General features: G+C 36.4%; 1 protein-coding gene across 3 annotated transcripts in view; it reads left to right on the forward strand.

The window, feature by feature from the left end:
• The window catches only part of SLCO1C1 (solute carrier organic anion transporter family member 1C1), a 47,508-nt gene extending 30,952 nt beyond the window's left edge, over positions 1 to 16,556 (forward strand). For 2 of the 3 annotated variants that reach the window (XM_024733322.1, XM_024733323.1), the window contains 6 exons: positions 1,227 to 1,422; positions 4,419 to 4,584; positions 6,822 to 7,006; positions 9,106 to 9,170; positions 14,432 to 14,549; positions 16,334 to 16,556. In XM_024733322.1, the coding sequence (XP_024589090.1) occupies positions 1,227 to 1,422; positions 4,419 to 4,584; positions 6,822 to 7,006; positions 9,106 to 9,170; positions 14,432 to 14,549; positions 16,334 to 16,556 (953 nt within the window). Of the gene's footprint in view, positions 1 to 1,226; positions 1,423 to 4,418; positions 4,585 to 6,821; positions 7,007 to 9,105; positions 9,171 to 14,431; positions 14,647 to 16,333 lie in introns of all 3 variants that reach the window. The other variant, XM_024733321.1, reaches the window with a different exon arrangement.
• The last annotated feature ends 1,324 nt before the right edge of the window (positions 16,557 to 17,880 follow it).

Below are 17,880 nucleotides of genomic sequence, written 5' to 3' on the forward strand. Positions count from 1 at the left end.
CCAAGACTTTTACTTCACTGGGAAAAAAGCTTTAAAAACATCCTAAAGTACTATTATTACTATAACTCATTACTGTTTCATCCTAATGGCTAAGGCTTTCATGCACCTGTACGGGAATCAAAGTTTCCAGTTTATATCGTAATTCTGCTGAGCATCTCGAAACAGTTTACACATTCCTCATAACTCTTGTTTGGGATAGTAACAAAGAATAGGGTTTTTTTTTTTTTTTTTGCGGTATGCGGGCCTCTCACTGTTGTGGTCTCTCCCGTTGTGGAGCACAGGCTCCGGACGCGCAGGCTCAGCGGCCATGGCTCACGGGCCTAGCCGCTCCGCGGCATGTGGGATCTTCCCTTACCAGGGCACGAACCCCTGTCCCCTGCATCGGCAGGCGGATTCTCAAGCACTGCGCCACCAGGGAAGCCCCAAGAATAGGGTTTTTAACTTGAACAAGTGTGCTGAAATAACAATAATAAGAGTAATAAGAATTAATAATACTAAAACATATAATAATAAACTATCTTGTAGCTTTCCTGATATTTGGATAAACATAAATATTAAATTCAAGAGAAATCATATAAAATAAACTGAAACAAACTGTAGGTGCTAGGATTGAATTATAGCTAATGTTTCCAGTTGGAATATTTAGATGGTAAACATTTTATCGGGTTGGCCAAAAAGTTTGTTTGGTTACTGACTACGTTGTTCAATAAACTTCTTGGTGAAAATGAAAAATGTCTTATTTTTACTTTAAACCAAATGAACTTTTTGACCAACACAGTAAGAGCGACACATTTTATGGTGTGAGTGGAAAAGGTGTGCAATGAAGAAATCAACGTGAAATTTCTACCTCATTAAATGACTCAACAATACCTAAGATGAAAGAAAAGCAGCACATCTCACACGCTGTCCAGGAACTTCGCCATCACACCGGCCCTTCATGGACAGCTTATAGATCCTAGGGAACCTGAAAGGGAGAATCACGCTGGCAGTAGATGTGAAATGTGTTACTAATCTTTTTTGAAATCAGGTCATAATTTAGTCATCTTGAAACAGGAGAGTAACTATTAACTAATTATTAAATATTTCTATGTTTCTATAACTTAAATTAGCCAAGCAGTTAATAATACGTCAGAAACTATTGTATAATTTTGTATAATCCCTTAGAAAGTTTGTGTGAGTGTACTCGTATTTCTTTTAGAGATTCACAAAATTTTCTTTTTCCTCAGGGCTCATCAATATACCTGCAGTGGCCTTTGGAATATTCTCTGGGGGGATAGTCATGAAAAAATTCAGAATCAGTGTGTGTGGAGCTGCAAAGCTCTACTTGGGATCATCTGTCCTTGGGTACCTCCTATTCCTTTCCCTTTTTGCATTGGGCTGTGAAAATTCTGATGTGGCAGGACTAACAGTCTCCTACCAAGGGTATGTTCACTCATTAAGTAATCTGAGGAGATTGCCTTGTTTAATCAAATTATGGATAGAGTTTCAAAATAAGATAATTTAATTTTTAAGCATTGTAACTAAGAAAAAGAAGTTAATGGTTTATTATGGGATAGTGGATATTACGGAATAGTGGACAATGCTTATGACATGTAAGCTGTTATTGTCACCAAAATCTGTCATTTCCTTTGAATTTGAATGTGTTAGAGAAATATAAAGAATGCCAAATCCACATCTTACTTTAGGGCAGCAACCTGATAGTGGAAAATACAGACCTTGAATTTTGCCTCTACCCATTCTTAGTGAAGTGACATTGTATGAGTTATTTAACGTAGCCTCAACTTTTGCATTTTAAAAATAGAAATAATAACTGCCTCTTAAGGTTTTGTAAGGCGAGATGATATACACGGAAGTGATTAGTACTTACCTGGCACAAAACAGATGTGCCACTCATGGAAACAATTGTATTTTTTTTTCTTTGAACACCTAGATAACTGGAATGGTCTCTGTGCCACGCTTTATAGTCTCTGTTACTCAAATCAAGGGAAATTTCAGGAGAAAATGGCTATCCCTCAACCCAGTGACCCACATTCCAGTTCTCTTTAGCTCTCTGCAGCTGATCACATGAATATTTATTGATGCTTTCAGACTTATGCCATCCTGCCTGGGGTGGGTGATTCGTTTCCAGAGTCTAAAGGCTGGGTCTTAAAACTACTTAACCCTTCCCCTCCAAGAGTCCTTGCTATCACTCTACCCTGAACCTGAGTTACCAGAGGCAGTTCTCGTCATCCTTCCACCTATCTATACATTATTTGTTTTAAAAAAAGTTATTGAGCTGCTACTAGTTGCCAGGCCAGCCTCCCTGATTGTATCTGCCTGACTGCCTAAAATTTCGCCTGTGATTCAAAGGCCAACACTCCTGACATTATGTTCTGTTTCCTGATGGTTCAGTTGCTTCTTGCTCACTGCTTGCTCTCCAGCTTCCTTCCACATTTATCTATCTGTCTTGTGTTTATGTTCCATCACCTTCATTATCCTGGTTTCCCCTGTTAAGTGAACATCAATTATACTTTTGCCATCTAAAATGTTCAGGAAAATTAATGAATGCAAACTTCATATATCGTTGCTTCTAAGAGTTATCAAAGCAACAGTTAGACTTAATGGAGTGTAGTGTTGCCTTGGTAACAGTGAGCAATGTAGATTAAGAATGTTAGTTGTAGCTGCAAGAAGATTCTGGAGCGAGGAGAAGCCCTGTGCCATCTTTTACTATCCCTAAGATCCTCATGGTGGATGGACAGTGGTAAAGTACTTTATATTTTGCAATTTAGAAAACACCTTAGTTTTATTATCTCACTTCTACCTTCAGATGCCTTTATGAAGTAAGTTTTTTTACCCACGTTTAAAGGGAACTGAGATTAGAAAGGTCAAATAACTTCCTCAAAGTATAATGTTCTTTCTACAACATTATGCTATCCTCAAGCCAAAGCAAATATGTAAGTAGACAACAACAGAAAAATTTTGAGATTTACATTAAAGTATACTCAGATGATAATAAAAGATTAAATATTTTTATACAAAATAATTATTCATTGAATACTAGCCCCTGAAAGCAGTTCATCTCAAAAGACTATAACTATATTGCAATAATGCTATCATTGTTTAAAACCCCTCTTTTGAAATTGCTTTCCATGTCTTTTTAGAACATTCTCAACAGTGGCAAAGATTTAACCTTTAAGAGCAGCTTTGTTATTGGACGGAGCCAAAGAAAAAGCAACATCACTGGGGAAATCTCTCCCCTCCCAACATGGTTATTTTGAAAGAAAAATCTCATTTCAGCATAAACGTTCTGGCATATTTGATAAAACTCATAATTAAAAATTTAAATAACAACTCTACTGTCAACACATCCTACATAAAACATACATGCAATTAATTTCTGCTTCAAGATTGCCCTAAGTGATAAGTTTAATGTACCTTCAGTAATATAAAAGAATTGGCTTTATAAAATAAACATGCTCTCCAGGGGTTATCCAGAGTTTCTTTGTTCCACAAGGCTGTTTTGATTCTGGACATTAAACAGGAACACTATAGATAAGCTTTAGATATGATAGTGGAAGAAATTTTTCTTCTGCAATGATGAGAATAAGTCTGATGCAAGACAAAAATGTAGAATCCAGAGGCCTGGAAAGGTTCTAATTCTGGGTTTGTCACTAACAAACGTGAATTTGAGCAAATTATCTGCCTACTTTGGACCTGACTTTCCTGATTTGCCCAATGAGAAGTTGGCCTAGATCACACTCACGGTTCTTTTAGCTCTAACCTTCTAAAATCTCAGCCCTACAGTGTCCATAGTGGTCTGATTCTAGGCTTTCAAAGACACATTTATACTTTCAGATACTACAACACAGTCTCAGTTAAAACTTAACGCCTTAGAGAAGAGAATAAGATGAAATATCCCTGGATGACTTCTTAGGAGGCCTAGTTAAACACCCTTTCATCCTGCTAGAAGACATCTCAAAGGTCTTTTCCTTTTACATTTGAGGTGACAAAATCCATAGTAGTTCTATGAGATGGAATATCATATAAGTTGTTATTATATTGATATATAATAAGAGTAATGTCATAAATTGCTCTTAAGGTTTACTTTACTTTTCTATCTTGTTAGTTGTTTTCATACATCACTGCATAGAAAAATGTTAGAAGATTCTAGAGTCAGTAGTTGTTAGTAAAAGCCATCAGCCAAGAACTGGATATCATGTGAAGTTGTAAACCTAGAAAGATAACTTTCAAGAGAAAGCTATTTAATAGTGGATTCACATTTAATGATCAGAAGCTGGCATTTCTGATGACAATTGTGTTCCCCCAAAGCAAACGTTGTTGGCAGTGCCATTTATGTCACCCAAGAACATTGATTTTTGAAAGTATTAGGGTGCTGCCTACTAAGAGGTAATATTTTATACCATTACATTTCTTTTCAGAACCAAACCTGTCTCTTATCATGAACGAGCTCTCTTTTCAGATTGCAACTCAAGATGCAAATGTTCAGAGACAAAATGGGAACCCATGTGTGGTGCAAATGGAATTACATATGCATCGGCTTGCCTTGCTGGTTGTCAAACCTCCACCGGGAGTGGAAAGACTACTGTAAGACATCTTCTCTAAAGTGTGTGACCACAGGCCTGCGACAATGCTTAACTATACAATCCTATGGGGGCTCAGGGACCAACCTAGGAGCAGACCACACCGGTCGAATCCCTGGCTTTGACTCTGCCCTTGTTCTTTTGTGTGGAGACAGGAAATATAAGCATTGCTAGTAGAACTAGAGTTGTTGGAAGAATTACCGTCAGAATTAGAATAATGAAATAGGCTGGAGGAACTCTGTAATTATATAATCTAGTTCTCTCATTTTGTTTATAAGGAATGTTAGCTTCAAATGAGAAAGTCTCAGTCACAAGATCATATAGTAACATCTGCATTGGGATCTATCTCTCCTGACCCCTGGTCCTTGCAGGTTTTAGAGGACAGGGCAAATAGAGGCCAGTATTAGGAAGTCTAGCCCAAAAGGTCTAGACCCAGGGGTCAGGGATCCAATTGTGAGGAGGTTGATGGTTCTGGGACAGCTCTGCCCACGATATCAAGCTAATGTGTGTAATGATTAAAAGAGTAGTGGCTGGAATGAAGGGTTCCTGTAGGGTGTAAGAGGAAGATGAGGGTGGAACTATAGGTAGGAAACCAGCTGTGAACAGTTATTATGTACTTCAATCATTAATAGATTCATCCCCCTAATCACACCTTTACATCCCTGTCCCAAGCAGAGATTCTTCCTTACACTCGTTGTGTATATGGCACAGTGACTGGATGGCTTTATACTTGTGGCTGATGAAATCTGCCTGTATTTGACAGTCCTAGAGGGCTGAAAATTAAACCACACATATCTTTATGTATTTTTATCAACTAGATAAGAATGCTTAGGCAAACACTTCTGTAGACAAATTCATCCTTGTTGATTTTCTCTGTTTATTATTTTTGACATTTTATTCAGAGAAGAAAGGATTGGTCTCTAGCAACAGTGATATAAGACCACCCACCCATCTGAAATCTGAGTTTTCACCTTCCCTTCCTTTTCTTCCTTCTTTCCTTTCCTCCCCCAAGCCCAATCTTTGGCTTCTACTCCTTGGCCCAAACTGCTTGAAGGTTTTTCTTTCCTTTTTCTCTTTTACTTTGGATTTACTTTTTTTTTTTTAATTGAAGTACAGTTATTTACAATGTTGTGTTCATTACTGCTGTATAGCAAGGTGGTTCAGTCATACATATATATACATTCTTTTAAAAAAAATATTCTTTTCCTTTATTATCATAGGATATTGAATATAATTCCCAGTGCTATACAGTAGGACCTTGTTGTTTATCCATTCTATATTATAATAGCTTATATATGCTAACCCCAACCTCTCACTCCATCCCTCCCCTAAACCCTTCCCCCTTGGCAACCACCAGTCTGTTCTCTATGTCCGTGACTGTTTCTGTTTCATAGATAGGTTCATTTGTGTCGTATTTTGGTTCCACATATAAGGGATATCATATGGCATTTCTCTTTCTCTTTCTGACTTACTTCACTTAATATGATAATCTCTAGTTGCACTGGAAGATTTTTCTTAACCAGAGTTTCCATTTATTGAAAACACTGCATGCCAGAGACCTGAAGTGTGTGTGCTGGCCATGTAACTCCCTAGAAGAATTGCTCAGCAGAGAAAATAGGAAGGCCATGAGGCCTGGGTAGACTCACCATGTTTGAGGGTTGGCCAAGGTCCCACAGACACCCATGTGTGTGGCTGAAGTAGAGGGAGAGGAGGAAGATCATTGGGCGATGAGATCAGAGTGGGATTCAGGAGCTGCATCATGGATAGTGTGGAAGCCACTATAAGGATTTGGGATTTTATCCAAGTACAATGGGAAGTCATTGGAAGGTTGAGAATAGTGATGCAATCTGACTGCTATTTTTAAAGGCTCACTTGGGTTATTGTGGAAAAGAGAGTAGAAACATGTTGAACATGAAGAGACCATTGCGATAATCAAAGCAAGCAAAAATGGTGGCTTAGACTTAGAAATGGTAGAGAAGAACATAAGGTACTGTTGGCTTTGGTGGGATTTGCTTGGAGATGGTTCTATAGGTTCAACAGTTTGTAGACCATCTGCTCTTTGGATAATGAAATGTCTCTCTAGATTTTGCTTTGCTTGATATATTCTAACACAGAAAAATAAAAACTTCCCCACTGTTTATGAAATAAATGTATACTATAAATTCTTTTAAAATAAATAGTTGTCTTTAATTTTATATACAAGTTACCTCAATAATTGGATTTTCCCCTATTGTGTTACAGATATTTAATAACTGCACCTGTGTGGGAATTGCCGCCTCAGAATCAGGAAATTCCTCAGGCATGGTGGGCAGATGTCAAAAAGATAATGGATGTCCCCAAATGTTTCTGTATTTCCTTGTAATTTCAGTCATCACATCCTATACTTTATCTCTAGGCGGGATACCTGGATACATATTGCTTCTGAGGTGAACACTGATTCTCCCTGCCCCAATTTTTTTTTTTTTTTTTTTAAATTTATTTATTCATTTATTTATTTTTGGCTGTGTTGGGTCTTCGTTTCTGTGCGAGGGCTTTCTCTAGTTGCGGCAAGCGGGGGCCACTCTTCATCGCGGTGCGCGGGCCTCTCACTGTCGCGGCCTCTCTTGCTGCGGAGCACAGGCTCCAGACGCGCAGAGCTCAGTATTTGTAGCTCACAGGCCCAGCTGCTCCGTGGCACGTGGGATCTTCCCAGACCAGGGCTTGAACCCGTGTCCCCTGCATTGGCAGGCAGACTCTCAACCACTGCGCCACCAGGGAAGCCCTCCCTGCCCCAATTTTAACATGACATACTGTGATCATCTACAGCAGTGATTTCAAACTCTGCTCTGTGGAATCATTATGATTCCTTACGGCTCTCTTAGGAAACTTGTTCTACTTTTATGCTTTTCCCACTTTAGGTTTTTATATAGATAATGTGGTTGAGTAGAAGTTTTTCTGTTATAATTTATGCTTGAACAGTTTTTATTGGCTCTCCTATCCTAGATCTCGATAAAATATATAAGTAAATTCAAATTTTAAAGTATTAGTTTTGGGCTTCCCTGGTGGCGCAGTGGTTGAGAGTCCGCCTGCCGATGCAGGGGACACGGGTTCGTGCCCCGGTCCGGGAGGATCCCACATGCCACGGAGCGGCTGGGCCCGTGAGCCATGGCCGCTGAGCCTGCGCACCCGGAGCCTGTGCTCCGCAACGGGAGAGGCCGCAGCAGTGAGAGACCCGCATACTGCGGGAAAAAAAAAAAAAATAGTTTTGTAACAAGTATTTTCAGTGATAAAATTATCCTCCTCATTGAATTAGTGTTGTAAGTATTACTGTTAAACAACTGATCGAAATCACCTAAAGATATTACAAATTTCGATTAAATTGTTAAACATGAAAAGTCAAATTTTATTGTAAATCAATCTTTTGAGATGGATTATGTGATTTTGAAATTAATTCATATATCAAAAGATGGATATTAAGTTTTTCTAAAATGAAAGTAATCAAAATATTGTATATAGCTTTAATTTCCCACAACTTATATTATAGAAATTGATTAGGAAAGATCTACAGAAGATAGGTTCTAACATCCAGAAATCTGTTTTTGTAAAAGGGCTTAAGGAGAACATGAGATATTGATGCTTTCAAATGGAAACATGGGTTTGATGGGAAAGCATTGCCCCAGAATTCTCAGACCAGGATCATTCTTCATGGGTACCTATTTCTCCAACATTTGCTTACCTTGTGCCAAGTAGTCACCTGGGTCAAGTGAATAATCAGGCCAATAGAGGAAGAATTTTCCTTACCGCCAGTCCCTCAAATGCACCACACTTTATTTTGATGTCAGAAGAAAATGTCATTTGCTTCAAGGGGAAGAGTTGTAATTTTAGACTCTTTTAAAGCAGAGACTAAATATTATACATATGAAGAACTTACTACTATGGTTAACACTCAGTAGTTATTATATATCCTCATGATTATACATCTAAAATCTATAGGCCAATCCATCAGTTAAAGTTATACAGTCATATTAAGGATGGTCTTGTTATTTTAGGTACTTTTGTACTTGACTGGTAAATTCAGGTCCCCACTATTTAGCAAAAACACTTAACATGTCACAATTATTCTGATTCAACTTGAGTCAATAGGGTCCTGTGCTTTTAGACCAAACCCCACAAAAACTACTTATAGGTTATTAATCCTTTACTGTGCCTCAAATTCTTATAATTTCTTAGAGTTTTTTTCCCTGTGAGTCCTTGTTATTTTACTGATTAAATTTGATTTTACTTTACCTAACACCATTTGAATATGTCATGTAAGAGTGATTTACCTTTTAGAAATATTAACTATAAATTCCTCGATACACTGCATATAATGGAACAAGGCTTTTACATAATTTGCTTTCCCTATGCTAGAATACTAGTGGATTCTCCATAAATGCTACTTGAATTCTAACATCATTTCATGTGTGTTCAGTAGATTATCACTGACATTACTATTTGCTTTAATGTACTATTATATTTTTTATCATAATGCTTTTGTTGATTTTAGGTGCATTAAGCCACAACTTAAGTCTTTTGCCCTGGGTATCTACACCTTAGCAGTAAGAGTTCTTGGTAAGTATAATCTATGCTTTAATTATGGTAGCCATTACAAGTGTATTTTGAATAATTTTCTAAATATTTTTACAGAATTATGACACATAACTGAATGATGTCAGTAGTAGATCCCTGTTCTTTTAATCTTCTTCCCTCCTTCATATCTTTCTTCCCTCCCTCTTTTCCTTGACTACACTCTTCCTTTTTTTCAGAAATATTAAGAACCAATGCTGTACCCATGATAAAGTGATTATAAGAGTAGTGGCATTTTTTAACAATCTTGTCTCATCTAGCATGGGTCTAGTGTCAAAAAATCCATTGCTGTTATAAAAGAGCCCTCTGAGAGGAAAGCAAAAATTAAATCAGTAAGAAAAGCTGAAGTCTAAATATAATTTTTTAAGTTATTAGATGGAAGGAATTCTTTTGAGCTACTCTCAATACTAGGATATATCATTGGTAGAAAGATAAGATCATTCAAACAATCAAAGTGTGGATTTGAATTCACAATTTGTTAAACGTAATAGGAATGATTTCTTCTGACTACCAGATTTTTCAATATTCATTAGTTAAAACCCATAAAAAACAGAGTGATTAAGTTAGATGAGGTTTTTGTCCTTAAAGAGTTTATATTCTAAAGAAGATAGTAAAAACCATTGTAAATGTTCCTCTGTAACTTGACAGAGAGGAACTACCTGGAAGAAAAACAAATTCAGAGCTTTATATAAATCTTATGGTTTACATAAATCTTGATATAAAAATGGATATATGTGAAGATAGAATATAATCCTGATAAAATTGGGAAAACAACAAAAATGGAGGTTTAAGCCATCATGGCTGGCTCTAATTCTACAATATAAAAACAGAGATTATCTAGAAAAAAGGCTATTGAGCCTGAAGTACATCCCTGGCTGTAATTAATCTATCTACCTCCCTTTGAGAACACAGATATAACCTACAGTGTGAAAAAGATCTCAAGTAAAAGAAATAATTCAAAAAGTTGATTCCATAAAAATGAAAATATACTTAATACTGTATGATACCATTTATATGTGGAATCTAAAAAATACAGCAAACTAGTGAATATAACCCAAAAAAAGTAGACTCACAGATATAGAGAACAAACTAGTGGTTACCAGTGGTGGTGGGGCAATATAGGGATGAGGGAGTGGTAGACACAAACTACCAGGTAAAAAGATAGGCTCAAGGATATATTATACAACATGGGGAATATAGCCAATATTTTATAAATGGAAAGTAACCTTCCAAATTGTATAAAAAATATATATACTTGAAAATGACAAAAATATCATAAAGCAAATGACAAACTACATACAATTTTTTTCAATGTATATAACAGACAGGTGGCTAATATCCCTATTATAAGGAGAACGCCTAAGTACTGAGAACAAAAAGATCAACACCCTAAGAGAAAATGGGGTAAAAGATATAAACAACCATTTCATGGAAAAATAAATGTAAATACCTCTTAATATATAACAAGATGGTAAAGACCCCTCATAATAAGAAGAGTACAAATTAAAACTACACTGATACTGATTATTACTTATCAGATAGGCAAATTACCAAATGTTGTTTGTCATGTATTACAATACAAATAGAAAATCGATACACTTATACACTGCTGTTATGAAAATTATACTATTTCTGGAGAGGGATATTTGGCAATAACTAACAAAATTACATAAAGACTTACTTATCTTTTGACCTAGCAATCCCACTTCTAGGAATTGATGTCAAAAATGTGTTAGCAAAAGTATGAAGTAAGTCTAATCTTATGGATGTTCAATCACTGTGACATTAGTTACAATAGTAAAAGACTACAAGCAGTCTAAATGTACATCAGTAGGAGCTGGTTAAATAAACTATAGTAAACCCACATAATAGAATATTACGCAGCTGTATGGACAAATGGGGAAAATCTCTCTCTAATGTTACCAAGTATATTAGTCAGTACTGGCTGTCATAACAAAACACCCTGGACTGAGGGGCTTAAACAACAGGAAGTTATTTTCTCATAGTTCTGAAAGCTGTAAAGTCCAAGATCAATGTGCCAATAGGGTTGGTGTCTGGTGAGACCTCTCCTTATTTGCAGCTGGCCATTTTCCCACTGTTCATTCCCTGGATCTTTTCTCAGTGCACAGAGAGAGAGAGACCTTTGGTGTCTCTTCCTCTTCTTATAAGGACACCAATCCTATCAGATTGGGGCCCCACCCTTATGACCTCATTTAACCTTAATTATCTTCTTACTTTTTCCACATGCAATCACATTGGGAGTTAGGGCTACAACATATGAATTTTGGAGGGACACAATTCATATCAAGTGATCTCCAGTATATGCTTTTAAGTGAAAGAAAGCAAAATGTAGAACAATGTATATAGTGATGCATTTGGTGTAAGTATAGAAAGGTGGAAATATTATACACACACACACAGAGGTATTTGCTCTTATTAACAAAAAGAAACAATGGAAGCATAAACTAAAAACTAATACTATTTTTATAAAAACTTTACCTGTTAGGGAAGAAAGGAAAAAGGGGAGAGAAAACAGGATGGAAATGAGACTTTGTAAATGTAACTGCTGTACAATTTTTAATTTGAAAGCATGCAAAAATTTTATATAATTTAAAATAATTAAATTAACAGAACCAAAGAAATTCTTAAAACAAACCAAAACTAACTCTATATTACATGGGTGACATAACCATACAGAAAAAAACTTTAAACTACATGGAAAATAGGATTATTACCAAATCCCCATTGCTTCAGTACATTTTATGGTCTTGTCATTAATACTAACTTTGGCATTGTTATGTTAAAACTATTGTGTATTTTCAGGTTAAAGTAAATAAGATATTATGTTAATATCATTAGGAATCAATATTTTCAGCATAATAGAAAAGCGATAAAAGCATAAAATAAAATAAGTAAAACTCATTCTTAATTTAAACTTAAAATGTTAATATGAATTCATATAGCTTTATTTTAAAATAATGTGTATCTTATAACTCTGTCTCCTGAAAAATCTAGAATCTATTTAACCCAGGAGAAATGAGCACCCATAGCAATGAATCTGTGCTATCTAAATATCACTCCTCAATAAAGAAACCACAGCACCTTGGAGAACTGACCAAGGTCTAGGGTAGAAAATGCATAAGATGATTGTGGGACAACTTTTGTGCAAGAAAGTGAGAAAGCTATCAAAGGGATATGTCAAAAGGACACAGGACCAATTTGAGGAGCTTGGCCTAAGGTGAGATAATTTGAAAACAATATACGTAATATAAACAATATTATTGTATTAATATATAACATAACTAATCATTATAATATCTGCCATGTCTTGAAATACAGTGAATATATAAAAAGACGTAAATCTGTAATGATACCTAAATAATTTTGGAGACTACTAGGGCACCAATTCATTATTTTTAAAACTGATAAATGGAAAGAACTGAGCATTCATCCTGCCTTCCTTCTATATTTCCTTCGAAATAAACTATACTTCGAAGTAATCAAATAAATAGTCATGAAGGAAAATTCTCTTATAGAAAAATCCTAAATAATTTTACACAAGGAATAATATAATTTTTAACCATCTGTTTTGCAACCTCATCAACATTTGCTGAGAGCTATAGGTGAAAATGGATGAAAAACTTCATAATGGAGGGCATAGCCTGAGTCTCAGATCCATTTTAACATTACAAAGAGTGGCAAGTAGACAGCGTGTGACTTCTGCCAGAACACACAGAACCACCCGTGCCTTGTTCCTGCCAGAGTCTATGCAGGAGCTAACTACCAGGTTATTGGAGAAATGAAGGATAGGAGAACAAAGTAAATGACGTCAGGAAGAAGCAATCAGTCAAATCCAGACTGTGGCGTGTTCTACGGGACAAATGTCTTTCTTCAAAAATCATTAGTATGAAAAAAAAAGTTGGAGAAGAAGCTGATATAAAGAGCCATCAACTAAAATTTTTTAAATAGATCTTTATTGGAGTACAATTGCTTCACAGTACTGTGTTAGTTTCTGTTGCACAACAAAGAGAATCAGCCGTATGCATACACATGTGCCCATGTCCCCTCCCTTTTGAGCCCCTCTCCCATCCTCCCTATCCCAACCCCTCTAGGTTATCTCAAAGCACAGAGCTGATCTCCCTGTGCTATGCTGCTGCTTCCCACCAGCCAACTATTTTACATTCAGTAGTGTACATATGTCAGTGCTACTCTCACTTCGCCCCAGCTTCGCCCTCCCACCCCATGTCAAGTCCATTCTCTATGTCTACCTCTTTATTCCTGCCTACCTGGTTTGAATCCTGATTAGAATGATCCAACTCTAAAACAATGCTTTGAAGACATTCAGAAAAGTTTGAATGTGAATTTTTGATAGGATTAAAGAAATTATAAAATGTGTCATGTGTTAAATGGCAGAGTGATATATTTTTTAAAATGTCAGAGATGTGTTCTGAGATACATATAAGGAGAATGACGTGATATCTGAGGTATCTCTTAAAATATTTTAAAAAATAGTTTCTGGATGCACGTTGGGCTGTGGGACTGGAGAGAGATAACACGGGAGTGGCAAAATATTGATATCAATGATTGTTAAAGTTAGTGACAGTACATGAGGTTGTATTACATCATCCTCTGTAATTCTGTGAATGTTTGAATTTCCCATTATGAAAAATTTAAAACATACAGAAGATGGCAAGCATTTGAATCTTGAGGAACATCTTCACGTTATTAAGAGCAATGTAAAGTTAGTTATCACCTAAATGTTTTTCAGTGGCAAATAATCTATTTAGATGGACAATGTATATAAAGAGAATTTTTATTTAAGATACCAAATAATCTAAACTGACTGTTCGATGTCTTTATGTGATCTTCTTGCTTACAGGATTTTATGCAAAACAGGGTCACTTAGCTCTTTTTTGAATCTGGAATTCTTCTCATCCTGGTACAGAAAGGGAGAGACCCTTGCAAATATTTTCCTTTGTAAATGTGCATCTTCCTTACAAAAAGGAAACTTATGCTGTGTCTTCAGAGCTTCTCCTATGACTTCTGCTTCTCAAAATTATCAGCTCAAAATAATCTTTATACCAGAGGCATATTTTGGGGTGACATATTCTGGTTTTCTACAGATGCCCTGTCATCTCCAAAGCACTGAATTTTGGACTGACTGTGGTTTCCGAGAATCATTAATTATAGGCTAACCAAAAAGATATGCGTATATTTTTAGTAGCAATTATTTGTTTTTCTCACAGCAGGAATCCCAGCTCCCGTATATTTTGGAGTTTTGATTGATACTTCATGCCTCAAATGGGGATTTAAAAGATGTGGAAGTAGAGGATCCTGCAGATTATATGACTCAAATGCTTTTAGGTACCGTATCAAACTCATTCCCACATCTCACGGCTACCACATCCCAGGTTTGCACAATGCAATTGGCACTAATAATCCTCATGTAGTTTCATTGCTTGTAAGGAAAAGGAGAGTCTAATCAAGAAGTTTTTTCTGGGGTTTCCCTGGTGGCGCAGTGGTTAAGAATCCACCTGCCAATGCAGGGGACACGGGTTCGAGCCCTGGCCCGGGCAGATCCCACATGCTGTGGAGCAACTAAGCCCGTGTGCCACAACTACTGAAGCCCGCGTGCGCCGTGCTCTGCAATAAGAGAAGCCACTACAATGAGAAGCCCGCGTACCGCAACGAAGACCCAACACAGCCAAAAATAAAAATAAAATAAAATTTTTAAAAAAGCTTGTTCTGTTTTATAGAATAATTCTATTATTATCTGATTATTTGGCTAGATCTTTCGTTTTTCCCCCATTCTTAATCTTGACTCCCATTTTAAATGAGTAATCATTTAAAATATATATATAAGAAAAAAGACATAAGATTTCAGAATAGAGTAGAATTTTCAAAGTTTGTGCACACAAGTGAGTTAATTCCCTGAAACTCAGAAGCATTTAAATCTAGGTCACATTTGGGGTTTAATTCTATTCTTTTTCAAACTGAGCCAAACTGTCCCATTTACGTCAGATATAATCCCTCTGGGCAAGAGTTGGATTTGGCTGTAAATCTGTCCGGCTTTTATTGCCAAACTGATGTTCAATTATTCCAGTACTTGAAATGCATAAAAGTAAAAGGTTTTCTCTGTGTGTGTGAGTGTGTATGGGGTTGAGGGCATGGGTTTTTTTCACTATGGTATCATTCAGTTCAATTCATCAAACATTTAGTTTCCTTATTGCTTAAAGCAATACTTCAATGGCTTAAAAGCAAGAAGGATTTTTTTTTTTTCACTTTACAAGCTGAGTATTCTCTAGAGAAATAAACTTGGTGCTGAACTGTGTAAGTTGGAAGTTGGCTGTGAATTTAGCCGACCATCTCAAATAAATTTGCTTAATAGGCTTTGATGTTATGTGAGAAATTTATTTTGGTCTTTGAAAGGGACCTGATCTATGAGGAGAATTGACACTTTATTCACATTTACTAAGGCTGTATTTTAGTGCAAAGACAATGTAATTCAATCAGAGACTATGAGTGTACATACAAGGTAACCAGCATGAATCATTTAACCTGTCCTTTCAAACCTTTGTGTCTTATAACCTAATGTAGAACTAAAGGCTACTCATGGAAGAAATGGATTGAAACCTCTGGTTTGTTCTTAAGTCAGTCTACTCTACCGAGAGCTCTGATTTCCCCTCAATGTTGCTTCTTGCAGTTTTTCCGTAGAAGTGAATTTGGGCAAGCTTCGAGGGGAGGGTAACCACATAATTTATCATGCAAACCTGGGTACTCCTGAGAGTGAAAGGGGGCACTATTAAAAACTACACTGGGACAACACTAGCATAATCTGGGACTGTTCTGGGCAAACAGGGATATAGTTACCTGGTCTAAGGAAATAATTTACAGAGAGGATGGGACGGATTATATAATTATCAGTGACTGAAAATGATGGTACTACTAAAATTGCTTTATATTAGCTTACTGCCTTCAATAGTCTGTCAAATGTTCATAGAAAGGTCTTTTATAGCCACTGAATCTGCATTCTTAAAACCATCCTCATGATAGTTTTATTGATATTGATATTTTTGGATGATATTATTACATTTCATTTAAAGTTGGATAGTTGCCATAATTAAGATGGACATTCTCTCTTCTTCTAGACACATGTATCTGGGACTAACCATGATCCTTGGCACAATGTCCATTTTCCTAAGTATTGCAGTACTTTTCACTTTAAAGAAAAAGTATGTTTCAAAACACAGAAGCTTCAGAACCAAGAGAGAAAGAACAATGGTGTCTACAAGAATCAGTAAGGAAAACTGTACGACGAGTGATCATTTGCTACAACCCAGCTATTGGCCAGGCAAAGAAACGCAGCTTTAGACAAATGATGACTTGAAGGCATGTTTTCCAATTTCTGGAAATTCTGCAAGCAAGTTTTAATCAAAAGGGTTTTAAATGTGTAAATTCTTTCTCCTTTCAAAAAGATGTCTACTTTGTTTTTGATCCTAAGTATTAGATAATGTACGTGATAACAAATATAATTAATCATGTTACAGAAGGTGTAGATGGTAAAGTTAATCTTAAATATTTTAATTTATAAACCAATTCCTTATATTATTTACTCATTCTGCTTAACTTTGCCTGTGCCCATTGATATATTAGCTGTACTCCTAGTAGAACAATTGTCGCTATAGTTTAATGACTATGTGTAAAGTAATTTCTAAACTGAGATACTTGCCTAGGATAAGAGAATACTTTAAAAAAATTAAACGATATCTTGGTCTCCTTCAAATATCACCTTAATGATGATGTTAGGATGGAGTCAGAACATGTAGAGGAAGATTTCGTTTTAAGCTACTTCTTTCTTTTGAAATACAATAATTGATATAGAAATGTATATTTGTAAATGATCTTGGAGCATTTGAATTTTGAATTACAAACTCTTCTACCATTACAAACTCTTCTGCATGTATTTTATGTGTGAGATTTTAAGTGACCATAGTTGTAAAGTAATAAAATTAATATTAATATGCTTTCCTGTCTTTCTATGAATTCAATGGAGTAAAACATATTGTTAAATACTGCCCATATTTTAATGTATATAAGCAGCTCCAGACTTATGATTGTGATGTGGTCCTAAAATATATTTGATAGTGAATTTCTGAAAGTCTACAATAAACTTAGATGTTATAACAGGAACACAGGGTGATGGGGTGAGTGATGGTGTGGTCCCTTTTGGTGCTCTCCCTGGCATCTGTCACAAGGCTTCTGGGCAGGGTGGTGCCATTGGTACAGTCTGCCAGACAGCTCTGTTTCTCTGTAACTGAAAAAGTCATGCCAGGCATTTCCTGTTCACTGGCTTCCTGGTCCTGCTCTCACTGGAACTAGTAGATTCAGCAATCCACCATCTTTAATCTTCAGCTCTACTATGTGTTATGTCTTTCTTCCTCCACCACTGCTGCACCCTAGAAGGGGCCTGACCTTCCCAAGAAAAGCAAACTTAGGTAGATCCACCCCTCCCCTGCAGTGGAATCTTGGAATCCACTGCCACAATTCTTAGCAGCCTTTAGAACACGCAAATAGGGCACTCCCAACAAGGAGTCTCTTTGAGGTATTTCTCAGGAGCCTGAGTCCAACAAAATTCCAGCTCAGAAATGCAGTCGCGGGACTTCCCTGGTGGTACAGTGGTTGAGAATCCACCTGC

Source organism: Neophocaena asiaeorientalis, unplaced genomic scaffold, assembly GCF_003031525.2.
Source record: "Neophocaena asiaeorientalis asiaeorientalis breed wild unplaced genomic scaffold, Neophocaena_asiaeorientalis_V1.1 scaffold150, whole genome shotgun sequence".
Classification (NCBI taxonomy): Eukaryota; Metazoa; Chordata; class Mammalia; order Artiodactyla; family Phocoenidae; genus Neophocaena; species Neophocaena asiaeorientalis.